This window comes from Hippocampus bargibanti, linkage group LG16 (assembly GCF_051943395.1).
Source record: "Hippocampus bargibanti isolate YZ-2025 linkage group LG16, ASM5194339v1, whole genome shotgun sequence".
Lineage (NCBI taxonomy): Eukaryota > Metazoa > Chordata > Actinopteri > Syngnathiformes > Syngnathidae > Hippocampus > Hippocampus bargibanti.
Genome location: NC_142749.1, coordinates 12,551,058 through 12,567,901, shown reverse-complemented (window position 1 = coordinate 12,567,901; position 16,844 = coordinate 12,551,058). Strand labels below are relative to the sequence as shown.

The 16,844-nt window shown below is 41.3% G+C and overlaps 3 protein-coding genes across 4 annotated transcripts; 2 read left to right on the top strand and 1 right to left on the bottom strand.

Moving 5' to 3' along the window:
- Positions 1-291: 291 nt before the first annotated feature.
- On the bottom strand, positions 292-3,986 carry vps36 (vacuolar protein sorting 36 homolog). The gene is made up of 14 exons (XM_089017049.1): positions 3,827-3,986; positions 3,657-3,725; positions 3,463-3,533; positions 3,219-3,333; positions 3,008-3,097; positions 2,763-2,849; positions 2,563-2,595; positions 2,334-2,411; positions 2,118-2,252; positions 1,970-2,035; positions 1,826-1,890; positions 947-1,031; positions 779-855; positions 292-579 (listed from the first exon to the last, which is right to left on the bottom strand). Exons 1-14 carry the CDS (start codon positions 3,920-3,922, stop codon positions 498-500), a joined length of 1,149 nt encoding a protein of 382 aa, XP_088873175.1. The 5' UTR covers positions 3,923-3,986; the 3' UTR covers positions 292-497.
- Positions 3,987-4,220: 234 nt separating this feature from the next.
- proser1 (proline and serine rich 1) lies at positions 4,221-12,053 on the top strand. 2 transcript variants are annotated; one of them, XM_089016527.1, is made up of 12 exons: positions 4,221-4,747; positions 4,833-4,898; positions 4,973-5,041; positions 5,203-5,297; positions 5,386-5,479; positions 5,644-5,754; positions 6,262-6,363; positions 6,565-6,643; positions 6,838-6,930; positions 8,471-9,809; positions 10,921-11,065; positions 11,308-12,053. In XM_089016527.1, the coding sequence occupies exons 1-12, from the start codon at positions 4,703-4,705 to the stop codon at positions 11,431-11,433; spliced, it is 2,364 nt and encodes a 787-aa protein (XP_088872653.1). In that variant the 5' UTR covers positions 4,221-4,702; the 3' UTR covers positions 11,434-12,053. The 2 variants fall into 2 exon arrangements, with proteins under 2 accessions (XP_088872653.1, XP_088872654.1); XM_089016528.1 differs by lacking the exon at positions 6,838-6,930.
- Positions 12,054-12,186: 133 nt separating this feature from the next.
- stoml3b (stomatin (EPB72)-like 3b) lies at positions 12,187-16,381 on the top strand. Its single transcript, XM_089016529.1, has 7 exons — positions 12,187-12,394; positions 13,499-13,602; positions 13,691-13,763; positions 13,849-13,931; positions 14,630-14,833; positions 14,948-15,082; positions 16,069-16,381. The coding sequence occupies exons 1-7, from the start codon at positions 12,331-12,333 to the stop codon at positions 16,255-16,257; spliced, it is 852 nt and encodes a 283-aa protein (XP_088872655.1). The 5' UTR covers positions 12,187-12,330; the 3' UTR covers positions 16,258-16,381.
- Positions 16,382-16,844: the final 463 nt, after the last annotated feature.

Below are 16,844 nucleotides of genomic sequence, written 5' to 3'. Positions count from 1 at the left end.
AAGACAAATGTTAATACTAATGTTAATACTCATAATATGTATTCATCTCATTTGTCATATTTTGCTAGCTTTGGGGGAATTAATTGATAAGTTCACCCAATTGTTACTTTGTGCATTTAGACCACATTAGTTTAACCCACCCTTGCTCATTTCCACTTTTTAACTATGTGGCGGGTTCATCTAATCAGTGTTCCCGGCATGCTTTAGTTCACTTCTGGAGAACCATTTCAGTAGACAAGTTAGCTTGTCTTGCAATGAAAGTGACGGAAAGCAATAAAAATACGCCATTCATAAAAATAGCCCAGTTGGCATTTATTTACAACAGGATTTCGTACACATTCATTCATAATCATTCATTACTGACACAGTGAGAGTGTCACCATTCTGTAGCAAGCTCAAATGTGTCCATTTTGGTTTGATAAGAACGGGTGCACCCGCGAAAAATAAAAAATAGTTCTGAACATGATATGAAGTTGATCCAGGATGGATGCAAAACCTCAAAAGAGGTTTGGGTAGAACCTCAAACCCTCAACGGAGTCATCTCGACAAAGGTGGCCCATCTTCTCAGCCAGGAGCAATCTGCAAATATGGAGGGTGAACCGTGAACCACAAAAAAATCCACCTCCCCCAAAAATAATAATATTAAATAGATAAAAATATCACAAAATGAACATGAGATTTCCCCAGAGAAAACAATGGAAGCTGAACTGAATTTTTTTCGAGGTTCACACTGTTACCATTCTGCCTCTGATAACAACTGACAAAATTCAACACTTACCGCTCCTTAGATAGAAGTACAGAAAGACCCAAAAGTTTAGCAAACTCTTCAGCTGTTAAGGATCCTTTGTCCGTCACCTAAAAAGAGACAAGAAAGTGAGATGCATTTTAGTGACTAACTAACATCAAACGTGATGTTCAAAAAAGGGTGTCTGTGACAGGCGCTCACACTATCCAGTGCTGAGGCGATCATTTCCTCTTCGCTGTGAGACTGCAGCTGGACCACCATCACGCCACTATCAAATACACGTAGCCTGCGCATAAGGCAAAATTGTGCGTTATGTTTCCAAGAGTTTGGAATTGTTTTTTCTTTTGTTTTGTTTTCAACTTTTACTATTTCAGTGAATGACTATTACAGGAGACTGATAGGTCTAGGTTGGTGTAAAATCCCAGGAAGTGGTCCAGAATGTCAAAAACAGGAAGCCTGACCGGAAAAGCCTGCACAGGTCAACCAGTGGCGAGCAGAAGTTTAGGCAAAAAAAAAAAAAAAAAAAGTGGACCATTATTCTCATTTTCTGGGCTTGTTTATGAAATTTAAAGCACAGTGTACCAAAAACATGAAGATAATTTGACTTTTGTAATTTTTAACTCATTCACTGCCAGATGATGTGCAAAAATGTGCCCACTCCAATGCCAGGGTTTTTGTCATTTTCACTCAAATTGCAGGACCCACAGAATATTGTTTTAGGACTACATAAACATTCAATCCAGCGTAAGAAACTTTACACTCTCTTCTTTCACCAGAAAAAAAAGTTATGAGGTTGAAATGAGGGCGGCTGTCGAAAATACAATGAAATACATACATATTGGTTTATATAGCGCTTTGACAACAACGAAAGCCATATCAATGCGCCAACATGAAAAAAGGGAAATGCTGCCCCCTCGTGGAAGGGAAAAACATGACCAGAGGTCTGACCAGCGCTTTATCAGCACCGCCGCAAGAAAAAACAAAACCCGTACAAATCCGGGAATGGCGCCCCATGTCATATTTTCAATTCCCGAATAAATTCGAGAATGGCATTGTATTCGTGAAAAAATAACCACTCACCTCAGTGGCAGCTTTAAAGACTCAAACATCTTGCATGCATTTAACAAATCTTCTGGAGATAAAAGCTGCCAAAAGACGACAAAATTATCTATCTTTATGCACGAAGCAAAACCCATGGCTGTGTAAAAAAAATGCTAAAACTACCTCCATGCCTCTAGCCCGGTTGACCAGACAGTAGACCTCGGACAGCGCCATCATGCCACCGCGTTCCTGACAACGGAGCAAATGGAGGTAAGGGTCATGTGATCAACTGAGTTAGGGATTAAAGATTGTGACCCTTTCGGTATCCCACCTCGAGTGGGGCCTGTAGCATATCTCCCAGTTGTTTAGCCAGCTGCATGTGGTAATGTGTGCCTGAACCATGCGTTTCCCTGGTGACGGGGTTAGCGATACCCATGCTTAGCAGGTAGGATTTAAAGCGGATGGTCTTGAAAGTAGAAATTGACGGCATGTTATCATGGGTGGGTCAGATGCGCGAGCATCTTACTTGATTAGCTCTAATCATCACCTCATCTTCTGTTATGTCCCCTTGCTTGTCCTTTATCTTGTTGGCTATAGATTTGGACAGCTCTACCATCTCTTTGGCCTGTTTGAATGAGGGGACATGTGATTCGTCAAGCTCACTGAATGAGAAGGAATATAGAGTTGGGGTGTATGAAACAAAGATTCGACAGAAAAAAATTTACATAATTATGTGTTTAAGAAGCGACAATAGGTGTACATAAAGTGTTCTTTACCTTCACCATAAGCTTACTGAGATCCTCAAAGGCCTAAAACGTAAATACAATGAATATATAGCCATAGCCAATACATAGCCATCATGAAATCACCACAATTCAATGAAATGCTAATATTTTAAGATTATTTCAATTAGATAATTAATTGCATGGCCACACCATTGCAGTTCGACGTCTTCTGCCAACTTATTTTTAAATACCTCAGAGATGTTTTTGTCCGTTTCTTTCCTCCTCTCCTCTATTTTACGCTCAATGCCAACAATCCCAACTGCGCGTGACCTTCCTTCCTGCAAGACCACAATTGAAAAGGAAAAAGGGGGTAGAAAAAACATTCTGCATCTGAAATAGAAGCAACACTGCCCTCGTGTGGGACGTATTCATCATATTCTAAACTGTCGTTTCACTCCTCAACCTAAATTTTCACAGCATAAATGAGTGTGCAAACCTGTGAGCCCGCTCCAGATGGGATGGGTTGGGATGCAGGTGTGCTCTCCCATCTCTTATGAATCATTTCCTCACTGAGCCTCCTGAAAAACTGAAGATATAAAAAAACACAATAAAGGGAACTCATTTGGCAAAACGTTTTTAAAGTGCTCATACACCAATTTGTCGATGCTTTCTAATTCATCAAGTGTAAATTCTAGGATTGACTTTACCTCAATTTGTCCATGTTCTTTGAAAGATAGTTTGATAAAGGAAAACTTGCTGTGTTGGTAAGGACCTTGCTCCTTGTTGGCAGATGCTGGATGCAGGTGTATAACAATTTTTGCACTGCAACAAATGAGAACAGAACGTACACTAACAGCTGTGAACAAAATAATAATTTACATGCAACACAAGCAATGTTATTTAACAATTCTACTTCCACTTCAAAACAAAACGTAATGACAGGCCACGCACCTCTTTCCTATTCCTGCAGCCTGCTCCTCAAAAAATATGATTTGTGACAATGGCATGGAAATGCAGCATTCCTGGGAAATAATAACATTCACGATTCACCGCGAGTTCACATCAAAATATATGCAGGTCATGTTACGTTTACATTATTTGCTGTGCACAGAATTTATTCAAAGACAAATTTTCTGCGCCCTTACATGATTTTTACTGTCCCTCCAAATCAAGCGATGGGTGCTCAGCAACACAATTCCAACATCAAGTCTAGCCTATATCAGTACAAGAAAGAAACTTCATGACAGTACACCATATTTGACACTTGTCTATGGATAGGATTGAACGTAACACGGGAGGAAAGAAAAACATATACCTTGTCGTCACCATCATACAATTTTACTCCTGTTTGTTGTATTACTAAAGTCTCGTTTATTTCTAAAAGACCGTTTGACCACGAAAAGCGATCCATTTCTTCTGTTACTGGGATCAAATAATTGTGTAAAAATATCACTGAGATCTTATGTTTACTTCCGGTTTGCAAATCGTCCAAGAGGGCCCCGGCACTGCCCGTTTAAAATTAATAAATTATATACTTAAATAGATCAACAAAATACATATTTTGCATTATTATGTTTAATACAGACTTTAAAGCATAGATAAATGTGTATTAATAAGTCTTATGTAGTCTAATATTCATATTGTTATTAGCAGTGTCCATGGCGATCTGTCGCGCTGCCTGCAGAGGTCCTTGACCGTGTTGACTTCATTAGCGCCAGCTGTCAGTGGAAGCTCTCAAATGAGCTATCATGCTCGTCGAATATTTGTTAATTTTGTCATTTTTCTGACCGTGTTTTTATAATTTCTGGTGACGGGTTTGGAAGAAAATAAATGAAATCAACGGTCAAACCGTTTTTTCGAAATATATAACGCCTTCCCGTTCAACTGCAGTCGTAAACGGGGCAGCTAAAGTTGACTAGCTTGTTGTTAGGAAGGTGATTCAGGCAGGTTGTGCACTGCTGTCGGCATTGTCGCTTCACTTTTGAGAGGGAAGTCATTGTTTCAACTCCAAGAAATTTGCGTCTCTTGAAATCGATGAGACATGCAGTCAATATACTAGCCATCATAGTTTGGCCTCACGTACTTTAAGATCGTTTTAAATTATCTCGAATCGTGATTTCAGATCCACTGCGAATAGTGGATTAACTACCCAATGTGTCACATTTAAAGGCAATCATTTCATTCTACCATCATGGATAAGAAATCATTTGACATCGTCATCGATGAAATTAAGAAGGTAAAATATGCTTAGTGAAGCACAATTGTAATGAACAGTTAATAAAATAACAGGTTTCTGAATACTCCATTTGTGTATAATTCAGTGTGTCCTGACTGATCAGAGGATTAAAGCCATTGAGCAGGTTCATGGATACTTCTCCAGCGAACAGGTAATCAGAAACATTGTTTTGTGATTAATATATTAAGTTCACGAACTGAAAGACTTCTCTTTTCCCACCCGCAGGTCATGGACATACTGAAATACTTCTCCTGGGCAGAACCTCAAATTAAAGCAGTAAAAGCTTTGCAGCATGTTAGTAATGTTTTTTTTTTAAATAGAACATGCTTCGTCAATGTGTTAAATAGATAAAATACCCAAACTATAGTGGTATTAAGATGGTAAATATTAAACACACATGTAGTCTTGCCTTTTTGTCCCCTGACATGTTTAAAAGACGATATTTTACCTTGTAGAAAATGGTTGCAATCCCCACCACCAAAGTTGCCAACATTCTGAATTGCTTCACCTTTTCAAAGGACAGACTAATTGTTTTGGAGCTGATCGCTTTGTGAGTGCATCAATAAATATAACACAGATGGGAAAATAATCCTCTTCGGTTAATTGGGGCATGACAAAAAGTCTCTGTTACTTTGCAGGAATATTGCAGATGCGCAAAATTACCGTCCTGTTGAGGACTTGTTTCGTATACACTTGTCGGAGAAGAAGCGTGTTCGCAGGATTCTGGAACAGGTATTTGTATGTGCAAAAAAAAAACCCACAGAAAACAAAACTTGACATATTGTTGCATCTTGTGATTGGTTATTGTATTTTATTCATTGTATATGTTTGATCTTTGGATTATTTAAATGTTACCCATAATCACTAATAACAGACTGATCTAATTTTTCTAACAGGTATGTAAGGTGGGTTGCAAGGCTCCTGTAGCCATGATCTCATCCTGCGGTATGATACCAGGAAATCCATATCCAAAAGGCAGACCAAGTCTGGTTACAGGCACATTCCCAGTAAGTCCCGTAAAGTTCAGGCCATATACCACTTCCCTTTTCAGAAAAAAGAAAACCCAGCAAAGTAGATGATTATGAGTTCATGTCATTAATATTTGATGAAGGGCTAATAATTATACATTTCATTGATAAGCGCCTTTCAAAACTCTCAATCTCACTTTTCAGTCACAGGTTTTAAGTTTTTCTGTGGGTGAGCAGCGGCAGCCAGACGTGCCAGCGTTCGCTCGACCCAGAAGTAACTCAAATAGATTGAAAGCTGGCTAGCTAATAGACAGCTGTATAAATAATGATAGCCAGCTAGATGGCCAGCGAGCCAGCCACATAGCTAATAGATAGCCAGCTAGGTAGCTAGCCAGATAGCCACCTAAGTAGCTAGCTAGATAGCCAACTAAGTAGCTAGATAGATAGCCAGCTAGTTAGCTAGCCAGATAGACAGCTAGCTGATGGAATCACTCAAATTTGGGGTTGAGAATGACATATCCGAATGTGTCTTCCTTCTGATCACAGGGATTCCCTCCCTTAAAGAAAGAAGGCGACAAGAAAGATGACACGTTGAATGGTATGGAGGGGAAAGGGATTGCCACCCGGATAATCGGACCCTCCAAACCAGTAAGATCTTTAATCAAGCAATGGTGTAATTATTCTAATCAATATGATGTGCTGCCAATAGAAAGACAAAAAAAAGTCTTTTGGGGTCTGTTTTGTGGCTCAAAATTTACTGGAGCGCTTTAAGAAGTAGTACTGTATTTCTTGATGGGTAAATTAGTAATTTACTTTTTTTATCCCATTTTATTGTGACTTGCGTTGCAGTTCCCTTCAAGCTACAACCCGCATCGGCCGGTGCCCTACCCCATACCCCCATGCAGACCCCACGCTACCATCGCACCAAGTAAGAGGCGACACCTCCTGCTGTAAACCCCACCTGTAGACTTGTGATAAAAAAAGGTTCAAAACTGTTGATCGGGTGGAGATACTGTTTGATTGCAGTATTTATTTATTTATTTTTTTGTATAAGTGGTACGGCGTGATAGGTGTGTCCGTATGGTGGGCGATGACATTCCTGTATTTGCAACTGCTACACAGGTGCGTACAACAACGCAGGCCTTGTTTCAATGGGAGGGGTCATAACGGCCAATGTGCCCCCTCCCCCCTACAACTCTGCCCACAAAGTAGCAGGTATGGTTCAACAGCAAAGCCTGTTATGTGTATGAGCAAGTAGAAGCCTATTTAAAGCTGGCATGCTGCTTACCTGCACTCCTGCGCCTTTAATGTGCTATCAGGTGCGCAAGATGCTTATTTATTTATTTATTTATTTATTTATTTATTTGTTGGGGAAGCTGAATGACCAGAAAATGACAATCCAAGTCTATTTTAGACTGTAAAGTTCTTTGATTTGATTGAGCGCGAATACCGGTAAGAGCTTAGGTCTTCCAATTTCAAATTAACAATGCGTCGTTAACTCATTCACTGCCACTCCCGACTTTATTCAGGAATTGAAATGATGACGTCGAGTGCCATTCCCGAATATGTTCGGGTTTTGTTTTTTCTTGTTTTGGTACCGATAAAGTGCGCGCCATGGCCTCTGGCGATGTTTTTTTCCTTTCCACAAGGGGCAGCATTTCCCTTTTTTCCATGTTAGCATTTTGTTCCAGCATCAGCTTTTGTTAAAGCGCTATATAAACCAATATGTATGTATTGCATTGTATTTTGGACAGCCACCCTCATTTCAAGCTCATATAACTCCAGACCCATAAAATGTAGGAATTAACTCTTTTTTTTCTGATGAAAGAAGAGAGTCTATGGTTTCTTACGCTGCATTGAATGTTTATGTAGTCCTAAAACTCAATATTTCTGTGGGTCCTGGAATTCCAGTGACAATGACAAAATCCCTGGCACTGCAGTGGACACATATTTTCACATGTCTGGCAGTGAATGCGTTAATAATGTCATACACAGATACCTTGGCGTGATACTCTTTGGTAAAATGAGTCATGCAAAAAATGAAGGGCACCATGTTATTTTTTAAAATGAACAGAGTAGCCCAAAATTCAAGTACTCAAGTGTTTCTAAATATCCGCTTTGTACTGATACACTCAAAGTTCACAGATGCCATGTCTACTTTGCAAAAAGACGATACATGGTAGTATCAGAGTCATGGTATCTGAGGAAATACTGTACTCTAACTGCGTCAATGCGCTTTGTTTTTTGGTCAGTCAATGGAGATGCTCAATTTATCATTTTGTTTGCGCATGGCGCAAATAGTTTCCAACTAATGCCGTGAATTCTTTCTGAATTCATGCTTGCGGCTCATGAGGGGACTTTATAACTCACATTGCTTTTTTTATTTTTCTTCCTCTACTTGAAAACCATGTTTTGGGTCTTTGGGGAGGGATAAAGTCTCTGTTATTTCATGACATTTGTCATTTTCAATTCAAAGTGGAAGATATGAGCCATGTTAATAATTCAGTTGCCAAAACCACTATGATAATAAGAATTAGGTAAGCTCATATTTCCATCTTTCAAGTTGCACGTGGGGATTCCCTCTCTTTTTTCTCTTTTTCTTCTCACACATTTCAGTGGTACCTTGATTTAGCATGTTAATTTGCTCTGGTGAAATGTTGGCAAGGAAACCATCGTAAGTACAGGTACCACTGTATTTGTGATTTTTACGCTGCCATATTTGATAAGAGCGACCCTGATGTCTTTTCATCGTTAGGCTACGCCAAATCAGGCAATCACCAGAACACGACACCGGGAGTCAAGAGTGGGCCGCTGCTGATTCCTCATGGCTCCACAGCATCCACCCCTGCCCCTCCGCAAGCGTCCCCATCGTCTCAGCCACCTCCCACAACTCCCATCACACCAGTTTTTCCCGGCATGGTCCCTTCTCACAACTCGCCATCTCCCGCTCCGTCACCTTCCGTCATCAAAGCCAGTCCGCAGACCCCCACCGGCCACGCTACACCGACGTCCTCTTCTGTGATTAAAGGCCAAACCCCTTCCAATACTCCCTGTGGAACGCCCGCTCCTGGCAGTGGGGGGTTTTCCCCCTCCCCATTTCATTCTCATTCCCGACCAGGGACCCCCGCCACCTCCCGCAACGGCTCCGACGCCCTGATGAACTCCATGGGCGCATCTCAGCAGAGGGCCTTTGCCCAGTCTACAGAGCACCCTTTCCATAGCATGCACGCGCAAGCAGGTAGCCACCCTGGATCGGTGATCCGTAGCTACACCCCCTCTGAAACGCCATCCAAACCCCCCGGGTCCTCCGCGCCCAGTAGTTCCACCCCAGTCCCCAGCCCCAAACCCTCCCCTGGCCATTCCGGCCAGGCTCAGGCCGCTATGGGTCCACCTGGCCTCCTTCAGCACGAGCAACAACGCGCAGCTATGAACAGGCACAGCGGGGGGAGCGGCAGCGGCAGTAACAGCCCGGTGCCCTCCGCTTTCAAGGGGACGTCTCGCTGTGGCACGCCGTCTCTCAGTCCTTTGGTTGTTCCGGGATCGGCCCAGGCTGCGCTGGCCCGTTCTTTGGGGCTCTCGCATCCTCCAGGATCTCCTCAAGTTTCACTCGCTAGTCCCGCCGCCATTAGCGGCCTCCAGGCTTTGTCTGGCAGCCCGGGACCGCCACACTACCCAGGCCTGTCCCCTTTTCCTGCTCTTTCCTCCGCCATCCCCCCGACGGCTATCCCTACATCGAGCAGCAACTCAAATCCGTCCCCAAACTCCATCTACCACGGCCTGGCTCCCAATGCCGCACCTAGCGCAGCCTCCCCTTTCGGGCTAGGCCTCACGTCCGCTGCCTCTATATTCTCAGGCCTGCCGCCAGGTCCCAACCCCGCCGTTTTTACAGGCTTGGGAGTTTCAGGAGCTCACGGCGCGGGGAGCCCTGTGTTGCCTTCATTCATGGGATTACCCGGAGCCGCTCCATCCTCCGTTGCGTCAGTGGCACCGGTGCAGGCTGCGGGAGCAGCAGTGGCGGCGGCAGCCGGCGCCCCAGCGTCATCGGCGGTTTTACCTGGTTTTGCATCTGCCTTCAGCTCCAACTTTCAACCTGGGTATGTTACTTTTTCACTTTGATACTCCTCCACCAGATGGCAACAAGTACAAAATAATAATAATAATAAATAATAATAATAATAATACAGAAAAACTTAATCATGTGACTGTAGTGACCTTGAGAGTTTTGAAAGGCCCTTATAAATCAAATGTATTATTACTATGACTACTACTACTACCACTAATACTACTACTAATACTACTACTACTACTACTATTACTGCAACCACTACTACTACTACTACTACTACTAATACTAATACTAATACTATTATTATTATTAATAATAATAATAATAATAATAATGGCGCTGCGAGAGGGGCTGCCTTTTGAGCAGCTCCTGTATTTTGTTTTTCTACTTTCTTTCCTTTCCTCTTCCTTTCATAACTTTGGTGCTGTGTTACTTCCGGGTAGAGTGAACGCTGGCGCGAATGGCTGCCGCTGCTCACCCGCACAAAAAAATCCTGTGACTGTAAAGTGTCCTTGAGAGTTTTGAAAGGCGCTTAGAAATTAAATGTCTACGTAATTATAATAATAACAGTAATAAATCCCTGCGTCACCTTCTTGCCATTCCCTACAGCAGATTAAACCATGACACACGCACATATGAAGTACGTTACTGAGTAATAGAAGACAAGGTGATCATTATTTCATTATTTATACGTGTTCCAGAAGCTATCATTTGAGCAACGGTTTGGACACTACTAATGACCGCCGTATATGAAGTAGAGCCATATCTTCGACAGATTGCACTCTGCCCTGGGCGGGGTGTGTGGACTTTGTCTCACGTAGCCCGAAGCGATTATCATCAACTATGAATTTTATAGTCTATTCGGAATGCTCTGTAAAATTCATGGAATAATTCCAAGAAGCCCTTCCCTAAAATTAACATGTGACACGCTTCTGTTTTACACACCGCTGTTCAAATGCCGGATTATTGTGATAAAGAAATTTATTTTGGAAAGCAGTCCACTTGTTGTTGATGTCATTATGCTTTTGCTTGATGACTATCTTGATAAAATATAGTTTTTGTACAATCATGATGTGGTGATACAATACGGCAAATGGCCGCTGTTAACAAATATGCAAATGTTGTATTATGTACTCCAGATTGAGCAGTGGCCTCCAGGCTCCAGCAAACGGCGCTTTCCCGGGCCTGCTGTCCTTCCCGGGTGTCCCAGGCTTCTCTCCGGCGGCCTCCCCTGCCACTCTCAGTGGTCTCCATAATCCAGCGATGCAGCCCGCCCTACTGCAGGTATACACACACACACACACACACACACACACACACACACACACACACACACACACACACACACACACACACACACACACACAAAAAAGTTAGGGATATCTGGCTTTTGGGTGAAAATTTTGGATCAATCTAAAATGTACTACAACTTGGATAGCTGTTCTGTTTTTTTGACCATTGGTACTGATGTTCTAATACAGGAGCGTACCAAGTACTCCCTTTGATCGTAGTTTGTCATTTCGCAGGCTCATCCGACATCGGCTTTGGAGGGCTTACCTCCTCAACCCAACGCATTCAGCAACTACCCCACAGGCCCAGGGAACCCTTTCCCCCTTCAGCCAGGCCTCCACCCCCAATTGGGTTGGCAGTGATACCTGCGTTTATTTCGACTGCGTTTGTCTACTGTGATTACATTGCGGGCCACTGCTATCAACGCCCTGTCAGGACCTTCAACAAATTGTTTTTGTCTCCAAACTGAAAACAAAAGACTGTGAAATGAAACGAGTGGAAAATAGAATATGAATGGGTCATAGTGAGCAGATGGAAATATGAGTTAGTTTTGTTCATCAATGGTGCGTAGTTTTAATGTTATTGTTGTCTTGTCGCCAATTTTACTTAGATGAATATCAGTGAAAATGATACATGATGCTATGTAATGTTGAAATGACCGTACGATATGAGAGTTGTTGACAACTAAGATGAAATCAAATATAGAGACATGACGTATTGAATTCTGTAGTCAGCGGCGAAGTTGTTTCAATTCTTATTTCGGTGAGTGAAAAACATGTTACGGAAACATTTTTTGTTGTAACTTTTATGTCCTACAATTTACATTTTAATACTGTTACTTAGATTTGCTCTTTGCTTATTACACTCTTTTTTTTTTTGCAATGGATTTGAATTTGTTATATTGCTCAAGGCAATAAACCACCGGATGCTGTATCCTTTTCTGCGTTAGAACTGTGCTAAATAAATGAAAAGGCTCAGCAGACACAGGTACTTCCGTTTGATTTTAGAGGTGTATTTCCCGAATTTGACATTATAAAACCGCCATGTCACATGACTTGTTGTTCATGCAATCTGAAAGCGAAGCTTTGCCCTGCCGGCCTGCTGATTATCCTCGGTCGATGACACAGAGCCACACCTTCCTTCAGCTGTGCAACATCATTCGACAGCTTTAAAACACCCCGGATGACTTCCTGCACCGCACTAACATTTCCTATCACTCAAGTGACTCTCTCACTTGACTTCTTTTTCTCCCACAGTGTATGGAAATGGAAGATCGAATGGAAAGTCAAAAGAGGATGGGACAGAGCAAAGAAGAGTTAATATGTAAGCCAAACATTTTCTGGTCTATTTAGTGCTTTTTTGTACTTGTGTGTTGAATTTACATGCATGCGTGGCCCGGTAAAAAGGTGCGAAGCAGCCTAGGGAATGCATTGTATAGCTTGATTGTCATGGAGACACAGCGAGATAAAGTGTCCCAAAGCATTTGACCGAGGCTGTTTGTGCATCTTGAGCTCTTTCACAACATTGTCATTTCACTGGTGTGTTGGGATAAAATCATTTGTTTAAATTGGTTGTCGTGGTTGAAAATTGTATTTAAATTTTTATTGTCAAATATGACACAATAGGCTTAGCACATTCGATTCCACTTTACTTTTCCTGGTGATCATGTTTTTATTTTGTGTTGTTATAAATGTAGAAAATGACCGCCATGAAAAAAAACGCTGTATAAAAATTCATACAAACTGAACAATAACTTCTAAACCAGGACCAAGGAAGTGACCCAAAATCTTTTCCCCCGTGATTAGAAACAAATCATGTGACCTCACTTTCGCATGAGGCTGAGTGATTTGGCAACAAGCCGTTCCTTTAATGCAACTGTAAAATTTACTTTAGTTCAGCAACGAGGAAACTGCAAATCATGTGGTCTGCAATAAAAAAAGAGAACAATGCTGATTGTCTGCACGGTTTAAAAAAAAGGAACATGGCAGCAAAAGGTCACATCAGTGAGGCTATCTTGCAATAAAAAAAATCCTTGTCCCTGTATGTTTTTTTTCAATGTAAATATCCCCGTGAGCAAAGGTTCTTCCTATTTGCTCAGGATTATAATGCAGTAAACGGAATTATGATGGAAACAGATCCTTCCCTTTCTTACTTATTTTTTTCCTAGCCTCGCAGAGATAAAGCTTGAGTCAACATTTCACTGTTTGCATTGGCTTTGTGTCAAGGTCCCGTGTAGGAGTTGAATCACAAAGCATTTCACTGGAAATATGAGATTACCACAAGCTAATGAAGTCATTATGTGACTGTAAAGTTTTGAAAGGCACTCATAAATAAAATGTATTATTATTATATGCAGCCATGTTCATGCTCTGTTTCATCAACAATATTGGAACTTTCACATGATCAAGTTCTTTTCTGTCATTGCAGCTGAGAAGACTGGCTCTTTGGGATGCTGTGGGTGGTTTATAGTCATATTGGTTGGCTTCTTCACAATATGCCTCTTCCCCTTCACCATTTGGTTCTGTTTGAAGGTGGGGGAAAAAAAACAAGTGGTTTGGAACTTTAATTTCATTTTTCTGTTTTTTCGCGGTTCCAGATGATGTCTGATTCTTTCCGCAGATAGTTCAGGAATATGAGCGTGCAGTTATCTTCAGACTAGGCCGTATCACAGACAGGAAGGCGAAAGGACCAGGTATGAACAATCAGTATGTTTTTTGTGAAGTTTCTAACACTTGAGCTTCCTGTAGAAAAACATTTTGTTCACTATGAATTCACAGGAATTTTCTTCATTTTGCCCTGCACTGATTCATGTGTGAAAGTTGATCTGCGAACCGTTTCGTTCGACATCCCTCCACAAGAGGTAATGATGGCACCTTCAAAATGAATTTATATCTAAGGCTATATCAAAAAATGCCCTGCCAATCATTACATACTTGGATTACGTTAGAATACACTTTTTTTCACTGATGCAATCTTATGAATTAAAATATAAATTGTCCTTATCCACCAAAAGCAAGATTCTATATGGCACTTACTTGATATAACTTAAAAACAATCAACCTGCTTTAGACAAATTGAACTGTAACACAACAAACAACTAGAATCTGACACATAAAGGAGGCAAAAGGCACACTTTAATTTGGCTCACTACTGAAAGCAGTAAAACTAAGTTATCCAGATCTTAATGCTTCATATCAGCTACATCATTTGTCATAATATATTTGGTCATGGTTTGTCGTTTGAATGTTAACTGGTAGATATTTGGCGTCGCTTAGTGACCATGACACGTCATAGCAGATGCCTTGAACGCCTAAATGTTGTGCGCGATGTCTTTTTTTTAATTTAACGTCATCTTTATTTTATTTATGACCACACTGTATCGCCTTAGAAATATTTTATCCATTCAGAGTATTTATGAAGCTAACTCATACGTGCTCTGGTGAAGATCTCATGTTGATCAAAAATATTTTTTTTCAATTCACATCGTGAAATCATTCATTCTCACTTAAACTTTTTAAAAGCCTTTTTAAAATCCTGATTATTCTTTTCCTCCCCTAGATTCTGACTAAGGACTCAGTAACAGTCAGCGTGGATGGCGTGGTGTACTTTCGAGTCAATGACCCCATCGCTTCTGTCGCTAATGTGTCCAACGCTGACTTTGCCACCCGTTTGCTCGCCCAGACCACCCTCAGAAACGTCTTAGGTACCAAGAACCTGGCAGAGGTCCTATCTGACCGTGAGGGGATAGCTCACAGCATGCAGGTAGGGATCAACATCTTGACAAAAAGCATCAATAAATCTGTACATACGCTGGCAATGGTTCATAGTCACCAACCACTTTGTCCTAACTTTTTTTTCTCACTATTTCTTTTTTAGTCTAACCTGGATGAAGCGACTGACAACTGGGGTATCAAAGTGGAACGTGTTGAGATTAAAGATGTGAAGCTACCCACTCAGCTGCAGAGAGCCATGGCTGCTGAGGCAGAGGCTGCACGAGAGGCCAGGGCCAAGGTAAAAAAACGAGTTTTTCTTTACTCATCACTATGGGTGACTTTTACCCCATATTGGGTCTTGAACCAATGTGCTTCGTCCAAACCCCTCACTCAATTTGGGTATAAATAACCCAGCATTGGGTCAATCCCTTTTGGATCTATCGCTTGGGTTACTTTTCACTCAGCAGTTTTAATGGACAACTGACACCATTTTTTTGTTTCCTAACTGACATCAGAAAAACGTTTTATAGCATCTAAAATACCCAAAACACGCAGGCTGATATTTTTAGTCTGCTACAAATCAGCTCGAAGCTGTGGATTTTCAGAAAGTCCCGCCCTCAGTTCATAACATCACGCCAAGTCGTCTTGCCTTGCTCAAGAAACAAAACAATGGGCTCACGAAGTTCAGATTCGGAGGAGATGATTTTTTGTTACTCATCCAGTTATGAATATGATTCAAACAGTTCTGAAGAGGAAAGCATAAATGTTTGCAATTGATTAAAGAAGTCCTTCTGTGTCATCTTGAGGCGTCTGGACTGCAATGTCGCGTCCCAGAAAATGCAGAAGATGGCGCCCAAGCTCCGATGGAAATGGGCTGATTTGTCTGCCGGGCATTTGGGTCAGCGAATATCAAATAGTTGTCTTGGTGCAACACACAACGATTCACCATCGCGTTATTTATGTGTTTTCCATCTAATTTCGCCATCAACACGGATCAACACGAAATTTTCAGACCGAACAGTACCACAAAATGCTTTGTGTGTCGCTTTCTCTGTCAGGGGCGTTCCAAATGTGACGTCACAAAGGGGATTGTCATCAACTCGAAAACAAAACTTTGTTATTATTCAGCGCATGTCTTAAAACGTAAAATATAGCTATATGTGGTGGAATCTTCGTAAAATACACTCAGTAGAAGTCATTTGAAGTGATTTTATAAATTATGGGCACAACTTGTCCGGAGGCGTCTGTTGTCCTTTAAGAGTGTATGCTTCTCCGCTCATATAGGTGATAGCCGCAGAAGGTGAGATGAACGCATCTCGCGCCCTGAAAGAAGCATCGCTGGTCATCGCCGAATCTCCATCCGCTCTGCAGCTGCGTTACCTGCAGACCCTCAACACCATCGCCGGAGAGAAGAACTCAACCATCATTTTCCCCCTGCCAATGGATGTCTTGTCTCATTTCATGCGCAAGTAGTAGCCTTGTTGGCTGATGCAGGTAGAGGTAACGTCATCATAGTCAGTGTGTTTATTTTTGATGGAAACATTGCAATATTTGACACGTCAAGTTTAAAACATTATTTCTGAAGTTCTAACCTCAGTGTTCCAGTCTTTTCAATTTCTTGGGGCTACTAAGAAGTGCCATCAACTCACTGTGTTTGTTTCATAGTAATTTATTAACTGTGTCATTAGTTTGCGTGCTCCCACCTGATGAACGAAGTCTTGCTTCATGTAGTCGATATTACAGTGCTTTCAATTAATTTTGTAAATTAAGAAATCATTCGGACAGGGTATGCATGAAATCCACAATGGACCACATATCTCTTATACAACTAACTCATCAGTAATGGGCCATTGTGACTTCCTGTGAAAGCTGTAGAATTGAATAATAAATTATATATAATGTTAGAACTTTTTTTTACAAAAGAAAACTTTTGAAATACAGTATATTGAAAAATATTGGAATGTGTCGATTTCCTTATTCAATTATTGTAAAAACTCATTCACTGCCATTATTGAATTTCTTCGGGAATTGAAAATATAACGTGGAGTGCCATTCCCGAA

What these genes read in the sequence shown, in the direction of transcription:
- proser1 (XM_089016527.1), top strand. Translation starts at nt 4,703, where the DNA reads ATGGATAAGAAATCATTTGACATCGTCATCGATGAAATTAAGAAG. An exon ending in CAGTAAAAGCTTTGCAGCAT is followed by an intron (nt 5,042 to 5,202) that starts GTTAGTAATGTT and finishes TTTACCTTGTAG; the next exon opens with AAAATGGTTGCAATCCCCAC. An exon ending in TTCGCAGGATTCTGGAACAG is followed by an intron (nt 5,480 to 5,643) that starts GTATTTGTATGT and finishes TTTTTCTAACAG; the next exon opens with GTATGTAAGGTGGGTTGCAA.
- stoml3b (XM_089016529.1), top strand. Translation starts at nt 12,331, where the DNA reads ATGGAAATGGAAGATCGAATGGAAAGTCAAAAGAGGATGGGACAGAGC. An exon ending in CCATTTGGTTCTGTTTGAAG is followed by an intron (nt 13,603 to 13,690) that starts GTGGGGGAAAAA and finishes TTCTTTCCGCAG; the next exon opens with ATAGTTCAGGAATATGAGCG. An exon ending in CAGGAAGGCGAAAGGACCAG is followed by an intron (nt 13,764 to 13,848) that starts GTATGAACAATC and finishes ATGAATTCACAG; the next exon opens with GAATTTTCTTCATTTTGCCC.
- vps36 (XM_089017049.1), bottom strand. Translation starts at nt 3,922, where the DNA reads ATGGATCGCTTTTCGTGGTCAAACGGTCTTTTAGAAATAAACGAGACT. An exon ending in GCTGCAGGAATAGGAAAGAG is followed by an intron (nt 3,334 to 3,462) that starts GTGCGTGGCCTG and finishes CATTTGTTGCAG; the next exon opens with TGCAAAAATTGTTATACACC. An exon ending in AAGAACATGGACAAATTGAG is followed by an intron (nt 3,098 to 3,218) that starts GTAAAGTCAATC and finishes TTATATCTTCAG; the next exon opens with TTTTTCAGGAGGCTCAGTGA.